Below are 25,197 nucleotides of genomic sequence, written 5' to 3' on the forward strand. Positions count from 1 at the left end.
CGGAGCGAGGCGGGGCCGCACGGGCACGGGCGGGGGCGCGCTCAGAGGTGGCGGCTCCGCTTGGCCCGGACGCAGCTGGCGCCCTCGGCGGAGGCGGCCGCAGCAGCCGGCGTCGAGGGCGTGGCTGCGAGGGTGCGGGTCGGTGCGGCTCTGAACCCCGGCAGCAGCCCGACACCTTTCCCCGAGCCCCGCTGCTCCTCGCGGCGCTGCCCGGCTTCCCGCGGAGCTCCGTCGGGTCGCTCCGGCCTCTGCCCGGCCAGCCTTCCTGCAGCCGCCGAGCACGCAGGTGAGTCTTTGCCTCCGTAGGGTGGGGCCAGCGTCGGGCTTCTCCCTGCAGGTTTTGCAGCCCGCTCGCCCCGGAGAGGATTGCGGGGAAGGAGGGTGAGAAAAGTTAACCAAGAGTGGAAACGGTCCGCAGATGCCAGGGAGGGGTGGGCGTTCCAGTGTCCGGAGCCCTAACGGTGCTGTCGCCGCGTCCTTACTGCGGGGTCCAGCCCCTGTCGTGCCCGGGGTGGCGTCTTGGAAAACAGGACCAAGGCAATTGTTCCCTCCTCTCGCTCCATCAGCAGTTTGAAAAGAGGCCGGTCCCTGTGGGTAAAACGGGGACGGCCTGACGTGGAAGCCCCTTCTCTCCCCGCCCCCCACCTCCGCGCTGTGTGCGGATTACCTTGGCTTTTACTAGTTCATTAACTTCTAGAAACTTGTCTGCTTCCATCCGGTGCCTGGATGCGGGCAGCAGTAGCGCTGTTTACATGTTGCTTAGTCCCAGCTTCCTGTGCGAAATCAGATCATCGCCTTCAGGAATTAGGGGTCTGGTGTAAAAATAAGGATTATCTAAAGCCGTGTTCCACTGTAGTGCTCAAATGAAAATTACTTGCTCCCCCTTAAAGAAAGTTACCTAGCACATCACTTTTTTTTTCTTTCATTTTTCTTTTTCCTTTTTCCCTAGCACTTCACGTTTATTTGAGCTTGTCCTAGAATTCTTCCATTTTAAAGAAAAATCTCGTGCTTGGGAAGAGAAGCAACTCACTGTGACTACATGTGATTTGAAATGATTTTCAGACACTTCATTAAGCTCCTACTCAATATTGTGATTTACAAACACAGAATTAGGATATAAACGTGTGTACAATGTGTGCATTCTGCATTTTGGTAGGATTTTGTAATGTGGTGCCCTAGAAATAAACAATTTGGGACTAGGTCTCAAAACCAGTGCTTAGGGACCTGGGGGCCACCCTTCCCCAGACCCACACCTAAACTTGACTGGTTCAGTACCTGCCAGCCTTTGCGTGTGGCGGGGAGTGGCGAGTTTTTAGTGCCAGAGATAGAACTTGGCCTCTTGTGCCAGACACTGCTCTCCTGCGCCTTTTGAGTGCTCTCTGGACCCTAGAAATGAACTTTCCATGCAGGGAAATGCCTTGAAACAGTAGTTCTTCAGCCAAATGCTAACTGTGTTTTGCTTCTATGCTTCTTAGATTGAGAAGAGAAATTCTCAAACTTTTAAAGAACAGGAAAAGATTTTTCCTACTTGAGTTGTAATATTTATAGTTTTTAAAATATGAATGGTAAGGCTTCCAGGGAATAAAATTTGTATGGTGTTAGTGGCTTTATTCGTTGAGATTTAAACAAAATATTACAAAAAGCAATGTCATTTGGAGATCCATTAGGCCACAATTTGTGAAATACCACCAGTTTGTGAATCACTACCATTTATGGCCCAATAAACAAACTTTAAAGTGCAGTATCATTTTTTAAGTTAAATCTCAGTAAACCATAGCAGGTAGAGATCAGACTAGACTGGGTCTCCATATTTCTCCTAGATTGAAGAGGTTATACTGAGGGAAAATGAGTTATATACAGCCAAACAAACAACATTTGGCTTTCGTATCTCTACTTCAGTATTCTCTAAAGCTGATTTGTGCATGTTATGGCAGTTCTGATTTGTTGGTGCTGTTTCTTTTTGGGGGTTTAGAAATACTTCTATTCCTGGTGGAGCACTGGACCTCAGTAATCATAATAAAATCAGTTCGGATTATGAAAAGAGGGCAGAGGTCACTGGAACCTACAAAGCATAGAAATCTGACTTTTACCTAGTTTTAGGAGAAATTGCACCAGAATTTTTACCACAGCATTACAACAGAGTCAAATTTCTACCTGTAAGTGGTTAATGAAGAGGAAGTTTGAAGGTTTTCAAGAAAGTCCCTCGTTGACAATGCTGAGGTATAAAGAAATTTAGTCTAAACTTATAATTTAGGGGGCTGGAGAGACAGTATAGGAAGTAGGGCTCTTACCTTGCCTGTGACTGACCCTTGTTTGAATTCCTGGCATTACATGTGGTCCCTCAAGCACTACCAGGGGTCCCTTCCGAGCATACAGCCAGGAATAGCCACCCCCTATTAACAGCCACCCCCTATTATGACCCAGTAAACAAAAAGTAAATTTATGACTTGGGATTTTTTTTTCTTGTTTTTCTTGGGATGGATTCCCAAGCTGTACTCTGGGGGACCCCAGCACCCACTCCCAGTGATACCTGGTCTGACTGTGAGGTTTGGGTCAGTGCTTGCTGGGCCATGTTATGTCAGGGGTAGGACTGGGGCCTAGCAAATGCAGGGCATGACTACAGCCTTTTGAATTATCTTCGTGGCCCTAGAATTCAGAAGGTTTTGAGAAGAGTTGAATGGTTCAGCAACATCTGTATTTTTCTTATCTTATAGATGCAAAACCAAATATAAAACAAAAAGCTAAGTGACTTTTCTAAGGTTATTCAACAGGGCACTTGAGAAATAAATGGGTCCTTGTTTGCTTCCAGTGTTTGTTCAGTAGCATTTTGAGCACATGACAGAATGATATGATACAGTGCATCTGGCTAAGCTATTTAAAATGGTCATCAAGTTGAGAAGCATCGTACTTCGAAAAAATTATTTTTCAAAAAATACTAGAGGAGACATTTGCATTTTCGTGACCAGAATTTGAAATGCAAAGTCAAATCCATGCACTTTATTTTGTCTTGATAGAGGACTTTTGTCACAGGCCTGTTGTAACAGAGCAGATGGTAGTGCTGGTTGGAGTTTTCCACTCATTTGATGTTTCCATGAAGAAACAATTTGCCAGAAGCCAACAGCAGCTACTGTTGCGCTGGAGATGATGCTAACCCCTGATTAGCACAGACCTTTGCTTACCGAAGCTGGAGGATATTGGTTCAGCCCTTCTGTTGAACCAGTCAGATTTCCCTGCCTCAATAAATAGAGGCACAGGTTGGTTGTCCTAGATGAAGTGGGCAGAGTTAGCCACAATTACAATTACAGTTAGCAGCATAGAACCAACATGTAGGCTATATTTATGTGGGGGTGGGGATGGGGGTGGGGGCAAGTGGGGGAGAGAGAGACAGAGAGACCCGCATTGTAATTTTTCCTTAATACAGTGGGACCAAGTTTTAAATGCCAGTTATCTTATGTTTTTATTGTAAATATGCTAGGACTGTCGTTTTCACCAGCTGATTTGAATTGGCTTTTTCACAATTTAGCTATATTTGTGATGTCAGAGTAAGAAATGGTTGGCAGTGTGGACTATGTTCATAAAACTAGATTATGACTCACTTTAAGCAAGAGAAGTATCATCTGCGTGATAATGATAATTAGCATCAAATGCTGTGTGCACTGTATCACAGTGTAGCAGCCGGCAGGGCATTTGCCTTGCATGTGGCTGATCTAGGTTGGATCCCTGGCATCCCGTATGGTCACCCAACCCCACCAGGAGTGATCCCTGAGCACAGAGGCAGGAGTAAGCCTTGAACACAGCTGGGAGCTGTGGTGCAGCCCCAAAATATAATAATAATATATTGTAATTATTTTGATTTTAATTTTTTTTATTTGCCACACCCAGTGGTGCACGGGTGCTATCCCCAATTTGTTCTTGGGGGTTATCCCCAGCAGTGCTTGAGACACTGTGTGGTGCAGGGGTTCAACCCTACGCCTCCTGCATGTAAAACGTGTGTCCAGCCCTTTGAGCTATTTCTCCAGTTCTGGTTTTATATTGCTCACTTTGTTGCATGGAACTAGATCATTTTGGAATATATTTTTGTTTTTTTAGTAACAGTTCCACCAATGGTTCTGATATCGTGGTTCTTCCAATCCAACAACAAATTGACATGTATCATAGCTATATATAAAGAATTAATTGGGGCTGGAGTGCTTGCACAGTGGGTAGGGCGTTTGCCTTGCACGCGGCCGACCCAGGTTCAATTCCCAGCATCCCATATGGTCCCCTGAGCACAGCCAGGACTAATTCCTGCATGCAGAGCCAGGAGTAATTCTTGTGTGTGACACCCCCCCCCATAAAAAAAGAAAAAAGAATTAATTGGGGCCCGAGGAGTAATACAATGGGTAGGGCATTTGCCTTGCATGAGGTTAACCACTGGATTTGATCCCTGGCATCACATTCCTGAGCATGGAGCTAGGAGTCACCCCTGAGCATTGTTGGGTATGGATTCCCCCCTACTCCCCCGAGTAAAAGAAGAATTAATTGGATTGGAGGCTGGAGACACAGTACAGCAGGTAATGCACTTACTTGTCTTGCCTGCAGTCAACCCAGATTTGATCCCTGGCACAACAAGTACTGCCAAGAGTGATCTCCAAGTACAGAGCCAGGAGTAAACCCTGAGTAGTGTGCCCATACCAGAAAACGGAATTACTTGAGCATCATATGAAAGCATTCTTAGCCTTAGCATATATATTCTTAGCCTCAGATATCTTTACTGGGGAAGGATTACTTTATCTCCATTGTCCAAGTGAGGAAATATAGACGGTGACTTACATAATAGATTTTTTTTAATGGTTTGTTTTTTGTTATTGTTGTTTTTGTAGTGCCAAGTATCAAACCCAGGGAAAGTTTGCAAGACAAGTATTCAACCACTAAAGTACATACTAGCCGAGATAATATTATACCAATGTTAGATGACCTATTTGATCATTGTACTATGTGTAAATGAAAGAAAATTATCTTGTTATTCATTCATTCATTCATCATCCTGTTAATCGTCGATTGCCTCGAGCAGGCCCCAGTAACGTCTCTTTCATCCTAGCCCTGAGATTATATTCAAGGCTTTTTAGGAGAATGAGACCCATCATTGTTACTGGTATTTGGCATATTTGGTGCGCCACGGGGAGTTTGCCAGACTCTGCCCTGTGGGCAGGCTATATTCGATCTTGTTATTAAACAGTAACATATTAGAAATAAAGGGGGAGGGATCACACGACATCTTACCCTAATAATTCAGAGAAAACATGCATGTATGTATGGGGCTAGAGAGATACTTCAGTGGGAAAGGTGCTTGCCTTACATGTGGCTGACCCAGGTTCAACCCCCAACGTCCCATATGGTCCCCAGAGCACTCGGAGTGATTCCTGAGTGTAGAACCAGAGACCTGAGCATTGTCAGGTATGGCTCTCCTTCTCTCCAAAACAAGAGAAGAAAACACACATGTATGCATACATTTACAGAGAGAAGGTGGAGGGTTGAGAATGAGAAAATGATTTTGGGAAAGGGCATATGTTCCCTCATTTGAGGTTATAGGACAGATTCCTTGCTTCCTCTCTTTGCCCTTTCTCCCATCTCTTATCCTAGTGTCTTTTTTTGTTGGTTTTTGTTTTTGTTTTTTATCTCTGCTTGGTCATTTAATCCTAGAGTCTGTTGTGGGTTTTTGTTGTTGTTGCTGTTGTTGTTGTGTAGTTTTGGGACCACACCCAGCCATGCTCAGGGCTTACTCCTGATTTTACTCTGTGCTCAGGATCATTCTTGGTGGTGCTCTGGTGCGAGGGATCAATCCTGGGTCTACAGCATGCAAGGCAAGTTATTTACTCACTCTGCTAGCTCTCTGGCCCTTTTTTCTGGGATCATTTGTTTAAAAAGAAAAGAATTTAAAATAATAACAAATACAAAAATGCGGGACATAAGTAATAGCTCTGGGTAAAGGGCATACAGGAACTCCTTATTTTAAGCTTAAAACGTTTTTTTGTTTGAAATACTTGTCAAGTGGAAAAAAAAGACACAAAAGTAAAAATACCAAACAGGAAGTGAAGGTGTAACATTCTAAGAAGTTGTTTGAGTTAGGTAAAGGATAGTTTCCTGTACTGATTTTTTTCTTTTGCTTTTTTTCCACTTTTTAGGAGTTGGAAGAAATTTGAAACAAAAAAACTTACCAAAATAGTTTGACTTACTCAAATTTTAAAACCTGGTCTTTCAGTCCTTCCTAACTTTTCCATCTTCAAAAAGCCAGGTGTGTTTTTGTTTTGTTTTGTTTTGTTTTATTTTTATCTTTCTTATTTTCCTTAGTTTTGGGTTTAATCTTCATACCAGCCTGTACTAAAGGAACTATGCAGTGCTAGGGATTGAATCCAGGTCTATGTATGTATTACTGCCTTTTGAGCTATCTCTTCAGCCTCTTTTGAACTGGGCCTAGGAAATAGAAGCACTAGTGCCTTTAGGAAATAGCATATAATGACAGTCCACTGTTACTGATCCTGAAAGTCAAATTAGGTTTCTCATATCACTTATCACCTAAAAATCTTCAGTGCATGCTGAGAGTGACTAGGTTTTATGTCTGAACTCTTCCCCTTATTCTTCTCAGTGCTTACAGGGGCCTGGGGCCTCCCCTGGTGATACTCGACCAATTGACTACACCAGCCAGCACTGCTTGTACCCAGAGGTACTGGGGACCACCAGGACCATACAGGGGAAAGGGTTGCAGGCTATACCTCGAGGTACTCAGGAATGAGGTCAGTGCCAGAAGAAAGGGCAAAGATCCTGGCGGCAGTCCAAGTGCCCAGGCATGAACAGAGTTGAGCCTTGGAAATGAGCGCAGCCAACACAGGTTCTGCTTTGCAGGGAGCTGGTGGGGAAGGTGAGCCTGGAGGAAATGAGGGATCTGGATTGAGGGTTTTCCTTTTTCCATACAACACGCTCTGAACCAGGTATATTAGCTGGGGAAAGGGACAGGTGGACAATGGGGAATGGAAAGTCAGCAGTCACTGCATGAAACAGGATCCTCTTAGGGAGATTTATTTATTGACTCCAAATGTTGGGGTGCTCCCACTAAACATTTTTGCTTTGGTGGGAGCCCCTTGAGGATAGGAACCCCATGTCTTAGTCATCAAATGTCTCCGGCATGTGATACACATTCAGAAAATGTTTAGAATTAGTAAAGATTTTACTTTTAATAGTTTTTGTCCAATGCGCCAGAGTGATACTACAATGGGTAGGGCAATTTCCTTGTGTACAGGTTCTGTCCCAGGCATTCTATTGATCCTTTGAGCACTGCCAGGAATTATCACTGAACGCAGGGCCAGGAATAAGCCCTGAACACAGCCAGATGTGGCACCACCACCCACAAATAGTTTTCATCCTATAGTAATTAGCATTCTGTAAGGCCTTATACAAGCAATGTATTTGCTGTCATTGGTTTTATTTTTGTTCTGGGACTATACCTAGTCTGGGCGCTACTGACTCAGTGCTTAGGGATCTCAGTGCTCAAATTCAGGGCGTCTGTACACAAAGCATATGCTTCCACCATTTGCACCATTTTCTGGACCTCTTCAATCTTCTGTTTTTAAATAAAAGGGAAAAACACAAATTAGGTAGTATTGAGGTGGTGTCATGATCAGTTGATTTTTTTTATGCAATGTAAATATTTACTAGATCTCACGTCAGAATTTTGAAATGTGTTTTGCCCAAGACAGTCTGGTAGGTACAGATCTTGGGAGGAGACAGACAAACACTTCAGCTGTCCACCTAAGACAAAGTGTTTTCCATTACTGAACACAGAAGCACTCACTGCTCCTTGCCTTGGGGTTCAGAATTAAAGTTCAGGAAAAGGACATGCCTTTGACCATCCTTTGTCAAGTTCTGTAAATATTTCCGGTATCAACATAGGTCCACCTTATATAGAACTACTAGTTTGTGTAACTTAGTACTGCGGGAGAGTATTCAAAAAGAGCAGATTGGTTAAGAACGCCATAATCAGCTCATCACAGAGAATATTTCAGGGTGCAGATGGTGAGTGAATCAGCGTGGGTTTTGTTCTGCTATGCCACTTTCAGTCTAGACCTAAACCCAAAACAAATATGCCAAGGCACTTCTGGTTCACATTTCCCTTCCCACTGCTTGTAAACCAGTGTATATGTTGATGTTATCTGAGTTTGTATGAAAAGAGCTCTTTCCCTCCCAATTTTATGAGAAAACTTTTGCTTTGTTTTGTTTTCGTAATGTGTCAATGCCAGGGAAATGGATTGCATACTATATAAGATATGCTAAGCGAATCCAATTAGTGTCTATAGAATTCATTTTGGAGTACTGTAATGAGTTGATTTCATCACTGATTTATCATTCCTGAACAAAATTGCTGTGTTTGATGAATCTTCAGGATTGATCAGATCATTATTTGGCCTTATCCCCATGTTCTGTTTTATTTTGTTCCTTGCAGTAGATGCCTGGTAGACAAAACTTGAGGAAGGGAAAAGTGCCACCTATTGGGAGCCATGCTGAGGGACACAGTGAAATCCTGGAATGACAGCCAGTCGGATCTCTGCAGCAGTGATCAAGAAGAGGAGGAAGAGATGATCTTTGGCGAGAACGAAGATGACTTAGAAGAGATGATGGATTTAAGTGATCTGCCTACCTCACTTTTCGCTTGCAGTGTCCATGAAGCAGTGTTTGAAGTGCAGGAGCAAAAGGTAGGCACACTCTTGTCTTTTCCTGCACTGGGGAGCGTGTGGATTTTGGGGGACACAGGAGCTAGCTCACCCTTAGCAAAGTCTGTCGCTGATCCGTGGCAAGGTCACAGTCTACAGCAACCTTTAGATCTTGCTGTAATGTTTTTATTATTGTTTTGGGGTTTTTTGTTTGTTTGGTTGGTTTTTGTAAGTATCAGTCTAAGACAAAGAGGAAGTATTTAAAGATCTGGTCTTTACCCACAAATATTTTGAGTAGAATGGTTTGTGAACTCTGGATAGGTCCTAGTAAATTTGTTCATTTATTCATTCAATTTTGGAGCCTGCCAGAACAAATCTTGTTGGTTTTTATTTTGTTATTTATTTTTCAGTGCTAAGGATAGAAGGTTTTCATATAAAATAATTATTTAAGGGAAAGTGGGAGCAATAGTACGGTGTGCAGGGCACTTGCCTGGTATGCAGTCAAAAATGACAAGTTGATCCCCAGCATTCCTTATGATCCTTGGAGCACAACCAGGAGCAATTCCTGAGTGCAGAACCAGGAGTAACCCTTGAACATCACTGGATGCAGCTGAAAATCCAAAAACTAAAATAAATTTTAAAAACAAAAATCATTCGGGGGGCACTGGAGCTATAGTACAGCAGGTACGGCATTTGCCTTGCACATAGCTGACCCGAGTTCGGTCCCCAGCTTCCCAGATGGTCCCCTGAGCACCACCAGGAGTGATTCCTGCGTGCAAAGCCAGGATTAACCCCTGTTAACCACCGGGTGTGACTCAAAAAAAAAAATCATTGGGGGAGGTTATAGCTAACTCAAGTTTATATTGAAAGTGATTGAAAAAGCCCTAGTTGTGCTTCAGTGCACTTCTTGCTAAATACCACTCTTAGTCATAGTAAATTTTATAATTTTATAAGTTTTATCGATTTGCTCGAGTGGGCCCAGTAACGTCTCTATTGTGAGACCTGCTGTTACTGTGTTTGGCATATCGAATACACCACACGGAGCTTGCCAGGCTTTGCCATGTGAGCAAGATACTCTCAGTAGCTTGCCCGGCTCTTCGAGAGGGGTAGTCACGTGCAAGGCAAACGCCCTACCGCCCGGGTTCGATTCCTCCGACCCTCTCGGAGAGCCCGGCAAGCTACCGAGAGTATCTTGCCCGCACGGCAAAGCCTGGCAAGCTCCCCGTGGTGTATTCGATATGCCAAACACAGTAAAAACAAGTCTCACGATGGAGGACAGTGCAGTGGTATAAGTTTTATAAAAGTTTTAATGGTAATATCTAATGATGCAAAATATAAGGTATTTGTATAATAATAATTAAACTATATATGGGTGATCATTATAAAAACTAGGGGGACAGGATACAGAGAGATAGTTCAGCTGGCTGGAGCACAGACTGTACGTGAGGAGGTCCAGGTTCAATCTCTGTCACCACATGTCATTCCTGAGCACCATCACTCAGGAAACTCTTTGCTGACCTACCTACCATTTTGACTGAGTCAAGTTGATAATGATGGTTGGGAGACTGTAAAGCATCTACTCACTCGCCCTGCTTTTTAATCAGAGGATACCTAGTCCCCAGTACACTTTGTTGGGCTATCTTTCCACCCAGGCACCTCCTTACCCAGATGGGAACTGTTATCCCAACTGGATTGCATTCCCTACAGACCCCCTCCTCACCCTTTGCTCTCTGAGTGAGCTCTAACACTCTGTCTACGTGCCCCCTTGCTGACAAGTACATACTTTGCCCCTGCACTTGCCAGTTTCCCTGCTGGACCCTTCTCAGCCCACTGAGCTTCAGTATCCTGGGCTGGGTTGCCCCTCCGAGGACATGAGTCCTCATCCCTGTTGAACTCCAGTACCTGGGCCCCGTCCCCCAACCTCCCTGGTGACAACTTTCTTTCCCCCACTTCCACTCCAGCCCACTGGAACCCCTGAAGCTCCCCATCTGCATGGACACACCTACTTCTCCTGGACTTACTCTGAAGGCTTCTGGACCAAATATTTAGGAAGATGAAGGATGTATTGAGATATATATATATATATATATATATATATATATATATATACACACATATATCAACCTCAAACAACTACAATTGTATTCCTTCCCAGGGTTGTTTCTGAAAACATGCTTTCGGGCTTATATATCTTTGCAAAGATGGGTCTCTAACCTTAAAAACTGCCTTCAGGGGGCTGGAGTGATAGCACAACGGGTGTTTGCCTTGCTCACGGCTGGCCCAGGTTCGATTCCCAGCATTCCATATGGTCCCCTGAGCACCGCCAGGGATAATTCCTGAGTGCAGAGCCAGGAATGACCCCTGTGCATCGCCGGGTGTGACCCAAAAAGTAAAAAAAAATAAATAAAAACTGCCTTCAGGGCTGGGAAGATAGTTCGAAGGGCTAGTGTCCCTCTTTGCATTTGTGGGAAACCTCTCCACACCCTCAGACTCCTGTGGCCCCTGCCCCCCTCAGTGCCACACTGCCAGAAACAACCACTTCAAGGGATGTGCCTGGGTTAGCCCCTGAGCATGCTGGGAGTGGTCTCCCCCACAAATATATGTGCCTTCATCCTGGGGGTATGAAATAGCTCAGAGGAGTAGAGCATGTGCCTGACACCCACAAGGCCCAGAGTCGGACCCCTTTGGATCCCTGTCATTAAATGGCTGCCAGGGAGAGTTATGAAGCTGGTTCTGCAGCCCCAGTAATTACCTTCATCCTTTAAGGTCCAAGAAGAAAATACTCATGGGGGGGGAGGGGGGGGGAAGCTTCTAGCCCTGAATAAGTCACACAAGAATCAACATTTGTTTCTTGCTTTCGCCTTGAGCTCCGAGAATAGTGCCTGACCTATTACATGAGTGAGTGGGTGGCTGAAATGGTAAGAAAGAAGTTAACAAGACCTACGTGCTCTCAAACATCTATATGAGACCAGAGGGAAAAAATGGATTTCTGAGTTGCTCATTAAGTACACAGGCAAGCCTCAGAATGAAGCTTTTTTTGTTTTTTGCTTTTTTAAGTCTTTTTGCCTAAGTAACCTTATTGAAGAAGAATCTTGTACAGCAGGTTCACATTTTTTATGTAATTTTGGTAACTGCATATCACCATTCAGTACTTGAAGTGACTTTTTTGTTTTCTTACGCTAATTGGCACCATGAATATAGACATAGTGGAGAATTTCCTCAACCTTTTTTGGTTTTAGTTTTGGGACCACATCTTGCCATGGTTGGGGACAGCTTCCAGCTCTGTGTGCAGGGGACCATGGGGTGCAGGAAATCCAATGCGGGTCTCCCAGTCCATTGAGCTCTCTGCTGCCCAGAACGATTGATTTTCACAAGTAGCTTCATCAGCTTTCACCGTGAATATGATTGGGAGGTAGCAGTGGGCCTTAACCAGCACTCTTGCCAGGTGCTCTGAGGCTAGCAGTTCACCAAACTTCTTGAAAACAAGTTCTGTACGATCCATACACAGTTCTTTTTCAACTTTGCCAGGGGAAGGAAGAAGGGGTTTGTCTCTACTACTAACAAAACAGGGAGACTGACAACTCAGGATAAACGGCCCTGATTGAAATGGACTATAGGGGGACCCGAGCGATAGTACAGCGGATAGGGCATTTGCCTTGCATGTCGCCGACCCAGGTTCAATCCCCAGCATCCCATATGGTCCCTCAAGCTCTGCCAGGAGTAATTCCTGAGTACAGAGCCAGGAGTAACCGCTGAGCATTGCTGGGTGTGACCCAAAAAGAAAAAGAAAAGAAATGAACTATAGCAGCTGACAAAGGTCAGCCTATGCTTCCGCCTGCTCCCTCATACAGGACTGGGGCACCCACCAGGCCATGTTCAGGGATGGGGGTTGGGTTTTTGCAGAGGGCTTCTATAGCCAGCTCATCCTACCCTTCTCTTGTTACACCTCATGCTTTTTCAAATTAGGTAAAACTCACCTGTAGAGAAATGTGTAGCTCACAGGTGTGCAGCTTAATGAGCTCTGACCGTGTCTGCTCAGATGGTAAACACTGCATGAGGAATAGTTCCTGCCCCGCCTTATATGAATCCACCGTTTTTTACTACAAAATTGATTTCTCTGAGGCCAGAGCGATAGTACAGTGGGTAGGGCATTTACCTTGCACATGACTGACCCAGGTTCTATTCCTGGCTTCTCATATACCCCGTGTACCACCAGGATTAACTCTTGAGTGCAGAGGTGCAGAGTGAGAAGTAACCCCTGAGCATCACCAGATGTGGCCCAAAAAGCAAAATAAAAAAGATTTCTCTGTCATAGAGGTGATCACGTTTCTTGTTTGCGGTAAAGGAGATAGAGATTTTGGGCCCAGTGAGTCTGTTTATGCATCTAGATATAGGCTAATCATTAATACAAGAAATCAGTATTGAGGAGATAGTATTCCTTGAGTGACATTGAATTTAAGTCAGTTTTATGTTTTGTGGGGGCAGCCTTCCAAGCAGCTCCAGGGAGGCCCAGGAGTCAGTCCCTGCAATACTCAGCCACTAGCCAGACAATTCAGTGCTTGGTCCCAATGAAATGGTGCGGCCCAGGCCAGAATGCTGGGGTCACCTAGACCATCAGGCCATATGGTACACTTACCCAGCAGTGTTTGGGTGACCATGCAATGCTGAGAATTGAATTCAGGTCCCTATTCATGCAAGGCACATGTCCTGACCACTGAGCTATTTCCAAAACCCCTCATGCTTTATGATATGAAAAGGTAATGAAGGTGACATAAATGCAGTAGACTGGAGGTAATAGAAGACTTTTTCATGTTTTGTAGTTTTTTTTGTTCTTCTCTAGCATTTCTGAATTAAGTCTCAGAACTTTTACAAGTGTTCAAATTATCAAAATTTTAAATTGCATCGTACCTAGGACCAGAGAGATAGTACAGCTGGCAGGATGCTTGCCTTGTACAAGGCTGACCTGAGCTCAATCTCAGTACCCCATATGGTCCCCCAAACCCCACCAGAAGTGATCCCTGAGCACAGAGCCAAGAGTAACCCTCAGTACTGCCGAACCCTGAGCATTACCCCAAACAAAAAACGACAAAAATTTGCCCTGCCTATGAGTGCGTGAGGTTTTTAGATCAGTGAGGTCAATTCCTCTGACTGTTTAGTTAGCAGTGACACTGGGCAGCCAAAGGCACAGTTCCAATTTACATGTAGAAATACATGCCTTGCCTCTGACACTTCTGAGCCTGCAGCCTCTGGAGAGATGGACTGTTCACATGTACAGAAAGCTTGACTGGAAGGCTCTTGCTTTAAGAAGCCAAAGCCAATTCACTGTTGAATGGATCAAAGCATTGCTTCTTCTCAACAGTAAAAATCATTCTTCCTCCTCAGAATATGGGTGGTAGAGGTGGGCTCCTTGGATTTATTTTTTAAGTCTATGGCAAAGGGATGAGGCAAAGTCATTTTCAGTAAAATTGATAAACCTTTGCTTGTCTTGTGAAGCAGGCAGTAACACAGTTTTACTTCAGAATGGTCAGGAGACACATATGTAGCTCCCAGCCTTATCTGTTGCTTCTTAGAACCTGTGGGGCCTTGTCTGCTTTTCTCCCTTAATGATTTTAGTAAGCTTGTCGCTCAGCTGCAGAACACTCTCTTGGATCCCAAGAAAGTTATCAGGTGTCCTCACGCGATTGGGGTACGAAGTCTTTGATGTCATTTTTACTGCTGACATTGCTCATGATTTCCATATCTGAAGGCAGCTTCTGATGTCTAAGTTGTGAGATTCCTGTGTAACAGGAAACTCCTCCAGGACCGGTTTGGAGACTCATTTTTTTTTTAGGATCCCCACATTCAAAATACTCATGTATTTTTCTGTTAGATGTACTGTCAGAGGGGTAATACCAAGTACACTGAAAAATCAAAGCAGTTTATGCCCATTGGAATTTTTTATGGTTTTTCATAATCCTGTTCAAAGTCACTGTGCAACCGTCACCCTTCAGAAGGTGAACTCTAGTTCACTTCAGGGAATTCAGGAACTTACAGAAGTGAATTTTTGTGTGTGTGTGTTTTTTCCTTTGGTTTTGGGGCCACACCCAGTGGTATTCGGGGCTTACTCCAGGCTCTGTGCTCACAGATCACTCCTGGCACAGCTTATAGGACCGTATGTGGTATTAAGGATAGAACTGGATCAGGCATGCATAAAGCAAGTGCCTTGTATTATCTCCCTGGCTTCTAGAAGTAAATTATTTTTAAATAATCCCAGGAAGAAAAAGAATTTGTTATCTGAACCAATTCTAAACAGCCACATAGCTAGTGTTTGTCACCGGTCATTTCTGGCACGTGTCCCTTGCCTCCTGTCTGCAGTCCTTAAATCCCTTTGTGCTGATGTCTAGTTCTGGGGCTCTCTCGGGAGCTCACATGTTAAAACCTTTGGTTTTGTGATGGTGAAAAGCAAATAACTCTATTCTTATACTCCAGATTGGGAACTGAATGTTTTGCCTTCACATATAGCCTACCTTCTTAAGCTGGTTGCTATCCCAAGTTGGGCCTTGTAACTGAATGTGGGGATCCTAAAAGAAAAAACTTTATAAATTTGTTCCAAAACAATTTTTTTATTATTATCAGCAAATGTCTTTGGGTACGTAATTTATGTATCTGTATAGCTAGGGTCATGTAAACAGTTTTTGGGAAAAAAGAGGTCATGAGTCCAAAAAATTTAGAAAGCCCTGGTCTACACCACCTCACAATTAGAAGTCACTCTTTCAAAACTATATTTTTTTCACATCAAGGTGAAAACAGATATGAGCCATAGGCATAGTACAGGGTAAAAATGCTTTGAATTTGGCCAGTGCGGATTCAACTGCCAGCACCTCATGGTCCCCTGAACACCACTAGGATCAACCCCCAATCACAGAGGTAGGAAGAGCCCAAATCCCTCTTCACCCCACCCCCAAAAAAGAACTAACAAAACTTAGAAAAAGATTATTAATAAACTTTTACATGGTTTCATTTTTGTATAAACTCTCTTCAAAGGTGGGTTGGCAGGAGATCTCAGAGGACTGGCATGCCTGCTCCGTAGGCATTGAGATTTAGGAGAGACCTGTGTAAGGGGGTCAACCAGGTGGAGCAGGTATATGGCACATTACATTCTAATCTCATCTATTGCTCCTTGGGACCGATCAGAACTTTTCTGCTTTTAATGATTTTCTAAATAAGAAAAAAAATTGAGGGGCAGAGCAGGAGTACAGTAGGTAGGGCATTTGTCTTGCACGTGGCTGATCTGGGTTTGATCCTTTACACCCCATATGGTTCCCCCAAGAATGCCAGTGATGACCCAGGAGTAAATCCTGAGCACTGCTTGGTGTGGCCCCAAAACAAAAAAAATTATTTTTGAAAAAAAATAGGAAGAAATATGTGATTATCAAGTAGATGTGCAGTTGGCAACATAGCTTTTGTCTGGCAAATGAATGAATGAAACTTAGCAGTAGCGCTTACCTTGCATGGGTGAGATCCCAGGTTCAATCCCTGACACCATAGCATAAAAGTTAATTTGTTACTGTGAAAATTTAACTGTAGACAATTAGGAATAAGCATGGAAGTTGATGGTTCTATAACCTGGGCTAGGAAAATCTTTCACTGTACAGTCACGAAATGTTAGTATTTCATAAATGGTGCTCGGTTAATTCTTCCTTAACTTCTGTTGTGTTTGGTGTTGACGCTCATTTAACTGTTTCTTGTGAAAATTTGAATATTTTTTATTCAGCATATTTAAAGAAATAGAATATGATTTCGTGAAACCTTCTGATTCTTTTTAAAGTGATAAAATCTGCCATCTTTGAAATGGATTATCAGGAAATTATGAAAATATGCCACAAGTATTGATAATTATTAATATTTAATATATTTACTGTTCACATTCCTTTTTAAGAACTGTTGTGTTGGGCCAGTGTGTAGTATAGCATTTGCCTTAAATGTATGCGACCCTAAGTTCCATCTCCAAGCACCACAGGGTGTGGCCCCCAAAACAAAAACAACCCAGCTGATGTGCCATTTAAAAATCCTTACTGTGGGGACTTGAGTTATAGAAGAGCAGGTAGAGAGCTTGCCTTGCATACAGCTGACCTGGGTTCAGTCTTGGCATCCCATATGAGCACCGTCAGGAGTAATTCCTGAGCTCAGACCCAGGAGTAAGCCCTGAGCATCTCTGGGTGTGATTTTTTTAAAAAAAATCCTTATTAGAGGGGCCACAACGATGGTACAGGGGGAAGTGCATTTGCCTTGCACATTGCCGATCCAGGTTCAATTCCTGGCACCACATTGGTCCCCCACATGCCAGGAGTGAACTGAGTGCAGAACCAGGAGTAAGCCCTCAGCACAGCTGGTGTGCCCCCCTACCCCCCCCCCCCCAAAAAAAAAGCCTTACTCTAGGGATGCTCCCTCTTGAATTCCCACACTTGTGGGATTGGCTTTTTCACTGTTTTTTCTCAAATGTTTTCCCCTCAAATAAAATAAAACTGCTTACTATATATTTTTACTATATATTTGTCCATATTGCTTCTGTATGAGGAAATTATGAACAAGAGTAGAATTGCTTGAGTGGGCCCAGTAACGTCTCCATTTTGAGTCTTGTTGTTACTGTGTTTGGCATATTGAATACATCACGGGTAGCTTGCCAGGCTTTGCCATGTGGGCAAGATACTCTTGGTAGCTTGCTGGGCTCTCCAAGAGGGGCGGAGGAATCGAACCTGGCTCAGCTGGGCCGGCTGCACGCAAGGCAGATACCCTACTGATGTGCTGTCGTTCCAGCCATGAGTAGAATTGATCTTTTTTCTTTTTTTCCTTTTTGGGTCACACCTAACGATGTACAAGGAGTTACTCCTGGCTCTACACTCAGGTTTTACCCCTGGCGGTGCTCAGGGGACCATATTCTGGGAATTGAACCCGGGTCGCCTGCGTGCAAAGTAAATGCCCTACCCGCTGTGCTCCAGCCCCTAGAATTGATCTTAATGTTTAAAGAAGCTTATGTTACTTTCCTTTAGAGCAGCTTGGAGTACTTTGCAAAACCAGCACAGCACATGTTTGGCATGCAATTTGGTACTTATTTTTGAACAAAATGAACAAAATATTATTTTAGGATAAATTATATTTATTCAATAATCAGAGATTTGCACATTAGAAGAGTAAATATCTGAGCACAGATTATTTTAGGTCTTATAAGTTGGAGAAATAGTGTAAAGTGGTGAATAAATGTTCAAATTGAAAGAGAGAAAAAAGAGATGATTTTTACTTTACTATCAAGCATGTAATTGAAAGATCTTTACATAGACCTAAATCTGAACTTATAGGTTCCATTTTTATATTACCATTTGCATACTTCAGTATTAATGAGAGAACTGAGAATTTTCTTTGATCTGCTTTTGCTATAAATATACTTTTATTAAGCTATTGCATAAAAGTTATTAAAGAAAATTTAGTGGTACTATTCAGGTAAGTTAAATTAGCTTTTTAATTATCATTAAAGAAAATTTAGTGGTATTATTCTGGTAAGTTAAATTAGCTTTTTAATTTTCGAAGCTTTGGAACAAAAGGGAAAATAGCTTTTTCTCAGCCTCACAGAATAACTTAAATACTGTTTTTCTTCCTTCCAGCTCTTCTATCCCATCTCCAAATATATGGGAATATATATATCTAAGTTTGCTTTTTGTTTTGTTTCAGGGCCACACTTGGTGGGGTTCAGGGCTTACTCCTGGCAGTTCTCAGGGGGACCACATGCAGTGTCAGGAATCAAACCAGGCTGAACTCTGTGCAAGGGAATAAACTCTATACTATGTCTTCACTCAGTGTATCTTTTGTTTGAGTTGGGGTTGGGGAGTAGTTAGGTTGTGCTGGGGATTGAACCAGGTCTTAGTGCATGCAAAGCAGTTGTTTTACTTTGAGCCATGTCCCTTTTGTGCATGAATCTTTCCTAGACATTTAATTCATAGGGGAAAGTAGAGGGAGGAAAATGAAAAGTTACCCAAAAAAAGAAAAAAACAAAAAAATTCAAAAATATCAATCTTCACAACAGTGAACTAATTTCTTCAGTAGAAGCATCATTGTCAGGGCCAAGGATGTGGTTCAGTGCTCCAGTGTCAGCCCCGAATATGTCAGGCTCTGGGTTCGTACTGAGCACCACACACATTCACAAAAAGCAGTTATTATGAAACTGGATTTATTGACACTTTTTGTAAAGCATATCTAAAACAAAAGGATACATAAGTGTTAGAAGTAAAAGATACAGACCAGTTCTATGATAGAGCAAAGAAAGCAACTATACCAATATCAGACAAAATAGATTTAAAGACAAAGAATTATTTCTAGACAGAGAAAGATAAAGGGAGCTGCTTTCCTAATGATTAGATCTGGTTCACCAGGAAGAAAATAATTTTAAACTTATATACACACAATAATATACCCTTAAAATAGGCAAAGAAAAAATGACCAACTTACAAGAAAAAGTAGATCTTCCTCCTGGTGGATAGACCCAGGAGCTCTCAGTAGTTAGTAGCAGAGTCCATGAGGAGAATGGCACTGGAACCTGTGCAAGTGGCCCTTGGTGTGGCACCTACCTTGCAGACACCAGGCTGGGAGCGCCTTCCCGCATCGATCCATGCTGCTGAATGTGATCCTGCCATTGGCGAAGGTGTCATCTCTGGCACACTGCAACCGAGTGTGCAGCCCCCGGGCATCTCCGCAAATATAGAGGCAAGGGAAGGGGGAGAGAAGACACAGGGGACCCCTTCACCCCCTGGTTAGCTTAGTAGGAGAGTGAGTTCCGTTCTCCGCAGGCTGAGTGTGATCCCAGACCCACAGTATAGTATGACCTGTCCACATGTGAAATGCCAGTCATCGAGGCAGCAGAGGAAAAGGAAAGAAGTGGGGACTGAAAATAAGAAGCACAGGCTGGACATCTTGGACATATTTATAAGACCGAACCTAACTGCTGCAGAGACCTATTCTTTACAAGAAAATTTGGAAGGTGTATAAAAATTCACAACCTTTTGAACCGAAATCTCAAAAATGTCAAATTGATATTGTTTTGCAGAGCCTCCTCTGACCATAGTGAAAATTAAATAGGCATTTAAAAAAAAAAAGATAACAGACTAGTCCCTGAGCGATTGTATAGTAAGTAGGTTGGACATTTGCTTTATACACGGCTGACCTGGGTTCAGTCCCCAGCACCCCATATGGCCTCCAGAGCCTGCCTGGAGTGATATCTGAGCGCAGAGCCAGGAATAAGCCCTGACCACAGCCAAATATCAACCCCCCCCCCCACCCCCTACCCAAAAAAGAAAAAGTGACAGGCAAACAAACTCCCATCTGTTTGGAATTTAGAATTTGACAAACATATCTGAAGAATTCATAAGAAGGGCCAGAGCAATAAGGAGGTAAGGAGCATCTATTTTCAGGAGATAGAAAAAGAATCAAAGTAAGCAGAAATGACTAAGATGAATAAATAACACTACTTAGAGCCAACAGTGGTAGTTCTTACAGGAAGAAGAGGCATATCTTTGTTGAATTGTGACTTTAATTTTTCTCAACTATGGTTTATTTTGTTCAGTGCACAGGGGAAAGAATAAATTTTTCAATAAGTGGTTATCTGTATGGGGGAAAAGAATCTTTAAGGGGCTGGAGCAATAGTACAGCGGGTAGAGTGTTTGCCTTGCACGCAGCTGACCCAGGTTCGATTCCCAGCATCCCATATGGTCCCCCAAGCACCGCCAGGAGTAATTCCTCAGTGCAGAGTCAGGAATAACCTCTGAGCATTGCAGGGTTGACCCAAAAAGAAAAAAGAACTTTAAAATTTTCTTTTCATCATGTGCATACGGTATCTTGAAATAGACTCTAGACATAATACACTATAACACATCTGGGAGAAAAAAATTAGTGATCTTGGTGGGCCAGAGAGATAGTACAGCAGGTAAGATGCTTGCCTTGCATGCAGCTGACTGAAGTTTGATCCTCAGCATCCCATATTGTTCCCCAAGCACTTTGAGAGAGCATAGCCAGGAAGGACCGCTTAGCATCACCATGGTGTGGCCCAGAAAATAAAAAACAAAAAGAAAATCTTAGCAATCTTTAATGTAGACAGATTTTTTTTTAATACGAAACAATACAGAATACAAACACCTCCTTTTGTGCTGATTATGTGGCTCAACAATAGGGCACTTACTTGCCTTACTTGTGTAAGACCCTGGGTTTGATCCCTGGCTGAGAGAACAAAACAAAACTTGGAAACTGTAGAATTTGGTAAAGAGATAACGAGATACTTATTCTTGAATGCCTGCAAAAAAGAATTAGGGTTTTTTCCAAAAGAGATCAATTGTAAGAACTTCTATCTGATTACTTACTGATTCAAATTTTTATTTGTTAAAGGTTTGTCTTTTCTTCCTCTTCTCTCTGCCCCACTGTCCCTCTGTAGGAGAGATTTGAAGCACTTTTTGCCATCTATGATGACCATGTTACATTTCAGTTGTTTAAAAGCTTTAGAAGAGTCAGAATAAACTTCAGCAAACCAGAAGCAGCAGCACGAGCACGGATAGAACTCCATGAGACTGACTTCAATGGGAAGAAGCTGAAGCTGTATTTTGCACAGGTATTTGAACAGTGCAAGGGATACTGGACTCCGTCCAAAACAGGATCAGGTCTCTGTTCTCTGTATCCAATCTTTTTTTGCTTATCTGTTTTGGGGCCACACCCAACAGTGCTCAGGGATTACCCCTGATCAGTCCCAGCAGGCTCCCAGAACCAAATGGAGTGTCAGGGATTGAACCCATATTCAAGGCAAGCGCCTTGCTTGCTGTACTATCATATCACTCTTACCCCCATACTTTTTTTGGTGGGAGGCTTAGGGGGACCATACTGGTGATACTCAGGGGTTATTCCTGGCTCTGCTCTCAGGAATCACTGCTGACAGTGCTCAGGGGACCATTATGGGATATTGTGGATCAAAACCACATTGGCTGCAGGTATGGCAAGCACCCTACCCACAGTACTATACCTCTAGCCCTAACTCCTGTAATTTTGGGGGAATTTTTTGCTTGGTTAGTTGATTTTTTAGCCACACCCAGCTGTTCTCAGGGGTTACTCCTGGTTCTGTGCTCAAGGATCACTCCTTCAGGCTCAGAGAATCATGAGGTGTTCTGGGATTGAATCCAGGTCAGCCAGGTGCAAGACAAGTGCCTGCCAACCATACTATCTCTCTGGTATACTATCCCTTTAGTTTTAGGATTTAATTCTACATTATGACTTCTTGACAAACCAATTTCTGCTTAGAAGGACTGGTTTTGAGGATACTATCTCAAGTAAGGTTTTAGCTTTCTACTCATGTATTAAGTGGACTATCTGCTTATTTGGGGACAGATTGAGAAAACTTAGCCTGCAAAGTAAGAGGGGAAAAAATTGTGTCATTCTCCAACTGCATATCTAAAAGAAAGATACATTTGGTGGAGTTACTAGAGTGGCCATGATAGTACCTAATATAAAATTGGAGTTGAGTTTTTAACTGCCATTCACTGTACATTTGTTTAATCAATTCTTTATTCAACAAATATTTATTGAATACTTACTGTGTGTGACTCTGTGCAATGTACCAAGTATTCAGAGACAAATACACAGCCACTTGCAGATTCAATCCAATAGAAAGTTGTCAGTTTCTCCAAAGAGAGGTGACCATTGGCGAAAAGATGAAAATGAAGCAACAATAGCGCAGTCGCAATGTGGTATAAGTATCTCCTTCCCTTCAGGTTCAGACTTCTGGTGAAGCACGGGACAAGTCCTACTTACTGCCACCCCAGCCGGCCAAACAGTTCCTCATCTCCCCACCAGCCTCTCCGCCAGTCGGCTGGAAGCAGGGCGAAGATGCCACACCAGTTATCAATTACGATTTGCTCTGTGCTGTTTCCAAACTGGGGCCAGGTAACCAACGTGTCTCTCTCTCTCTCTCTCTCTCTCTTTCTCTTGCGCGCGCGTGCGCGCGCGCTCCATGCAACTTTCGTATTCAGGACCATAATCATTTTTCTTCAAGGAAAATTAGTGGCAAAATGGTAAGTATAGAGGATCAGATCACACAATCCTGGACCCAGGTGCTGGCAATTGCTTACTGGTGAACTTGGGCAAATACTTAAGTTCCATGTTTCGATCTTCTGTTTTCACATTTTCAAAATAGTCAACATCCTTTTACCTTTCGGAATGGTTAATTAAATGATACATATATTTTGCTCAGTAAATGTAACTGTAGTTTTTTGCTCCTATACATTCAGGCAGCTAATGAAAATCACAGTTGATGCTTTCTCTTTGCCCCTTTAATACCAGGCAGAGGGGTTGGAGATATGACTTAGTGATGGAGCATTGACTTGACTGTTTAAGGCTTGGGTTCAGTTCCTGAGCATTACGTGCAAAAAAAAAAAAAGAAATTGAAAATAGGGCTGGGTGGTGGCAGTGGTATATGTAGCACATGCCATGCATGTGTGAGGTCCTGGATCCAGTCCACAACACTGCAAAAGCAAATACAAAAAAATAATAACAAAAACAAAGCTGATAATTCTACATTGAATAGGACTTCATGGAGTTGGTGATAATACTGATCATTCTTTCCACATTACTTTTTTTCTTCTCTATCTCTTTCTTAAATAGTGGTATTTAAAAAAAAAAATCAGTGACAGGGCCAGCAAGATAACTCAGAGGACTCGAGCTCATATTTGACATATAGAAGGTCCAGGATCAATCCCCGGCACTCACATGGTCCCTCACATCTCCAGAGCCATCCCCAAACACTGAGTTGCCCCTGACCACCGCTGGAAGTGATCTAAAAATAAATGAGTTGCGCTGCGTTCAAATTCATTGTCCACCAAAGATAATATTATTTCTTAGTAGCTTTGCCTTGCACACAGCCAACCTCAGTTCAATTTCTAACACCAAATATGATCTTCCAGGAGTAATCCCTGAGTGCAGGCCAATAACCAAAACCAAAACAAAAAAAATTAAAAGCCAGATAATAGAGGGGAGATGAGATATTTTGAGAGCAAGTGTCTTCAGTGGTGATTTCAACAGTGCTCTACCTCAGGCGGCTGGGTCCTATCCATAATAAAGAGTTTGTAGATACCACCCCGAACCACAGCAGCATCTCCCAAGGAAAACAGAAACCTTTCCAAAGTAACATTAGCTGTCATCTGCGTTTATTTCCCTCTTCCCTCCCCTTCGTTGCTGATGTTGCTGTGGAATTCACACTTGCCATTGAGAGGCTTCCTGGAGGCCCCACACATTTTCCCTACTTGCAGCTCAGCACACATGCTTCCCAAGAGACACACAAGCCTAATTCTGCTCTGTGGCTCAAGTGTCCCAGACAGTGAAGTCACCTGGACCACATTCAGGGCTTCCATATGGCACCAGAGATCGAACTCATGGCCTCACACTTGTGGAACAGGCATTGCTGGTCATCTCCTGGTCACTAAATTTGCATTTTAGCCTCCCTTGCATCACCCCTCAATAGTGCTGCTTTTTTTTTTTTTGAGGGGTAGGGGACAGTGCTAGGTAATGAATCCAGAGCCTCAAACATGAGGGGTATGCACTCTTCAGCCCCACTAGCACCCTTCTTGAAATGGCAAGACTTTGTATGGACTTTAAAGTCTCTAGGGCCCCAGGATGTGGCTCAATAAATAACCATTTTAATTATGAGTAGATAAAAGTTTGAAGAGACGAGAGCCTTGTAAGCCTATAAGCCAGGTATAAGGCTTATCCTGTTTCTCATTTTGTTTGCCTCCACAGGAGAGAAATACGAACTCCACGCAGGAACTGAGTCAACGCCCAGTGTGGTGGTTCACGTCTGTGAAAGTGAAACTGAGGAGGAAGAAGAAACCAAAGCCCCCAAACAGAAAATCACCCAGACCAGGCGCCCGGAAGCTCCAAGCACAGCAGCAGCTGAGCCCCAGCCCCAGCCCTTTGACTGCACACTCTGAGGCCTCAGGGTGGGGGAGGCAGCTGCCTTCCTGGGCTTCAGTACCGGGGATCCCACCCTCTGCTGATGTCAGCATTGCTGCTAATGTGTGGGTGCAGCGAGCAGGGAACGAAGCGCTCCCACTCTTGGATGCCCGGTCAGAGGGTGGCCGCTGATTGTACTTACAATGGCAACTGATACTCGCAACAGCACTTTAAAGGATTGGCCCCAGCACGTGGCAAATCTTGACCATTTCTAAACAATAACAATTACTCCCCGGCCGTGCTCATTCCTCTGATCCTGTATAGCATGGAGTAGCCCAAAACTGGAGTGATCGTCATTGAGTGCAGTACCATTTTTATGAATTAAAAAAAAATAGTCTTAGAATTTTAATAATCTAGTGTGGGTATTTTTGTACTGGTGTGATAGCTTCTCACTAATCTATGGATCAAAAATGAATTGTTTTATTCAGCAGACACGAAAAAAATGGGGTTTTTTTTGCACGAGAGGAAGCCTGAAACAGGACAGTTCATAGTATTCTCTAGTTTG

At 43.3% G+C, this 25,197-nt stretch overlaps 1 protein-coding gene across 2 annotated transcripts; it reads left to right on the forward strand.

The window, feature by feature from the left end:
- Positions 1-25,197, forward strand: RCAN3 (RCAN family member 3). Of its 2 annotated transcripts, none has more exons than XM_056122954.1 (5): positions 1-286; positions 8,477-8,726; positions 21,136-21,309; positions 22,460-22,631; positions 24,480-25,197. In XM_056122954.1, the coding sequence occupies exons 2-5, from the start codon at positions 8,532-8,534 to the stop codon at positions 24,668-24,670; spliced, it is 732 nt and encodes a 243-aa protein (XP_055978929.1). In that variant the 5' UTR covers positions 1-286; positions 8,477-8,531; the 3' UTR covers positions 24,671-25,197. The 2 variants fall into 2 exon arrangements, with proteins under 2 accessions (XP_055978929.1, XP_055978930.1); XM_056122955.1 differs by having other exon boundaries at positions 8,480-8,726.

The sequence above is a fragment of the Sorex fumeus genome, unplaced genomic scaffold (assembly GCF_029834395.1).
Source record: "Sorex fumeus unplaced genomic scaffold, SorFum_2.1 ptg000047l, whole genome shotgun sequence".
NCBI lineage: Eukaryota > Metazoa > Chordata > Mammalia > Eulipotyphla > Soricidae > Sorex > Sorex fumeus.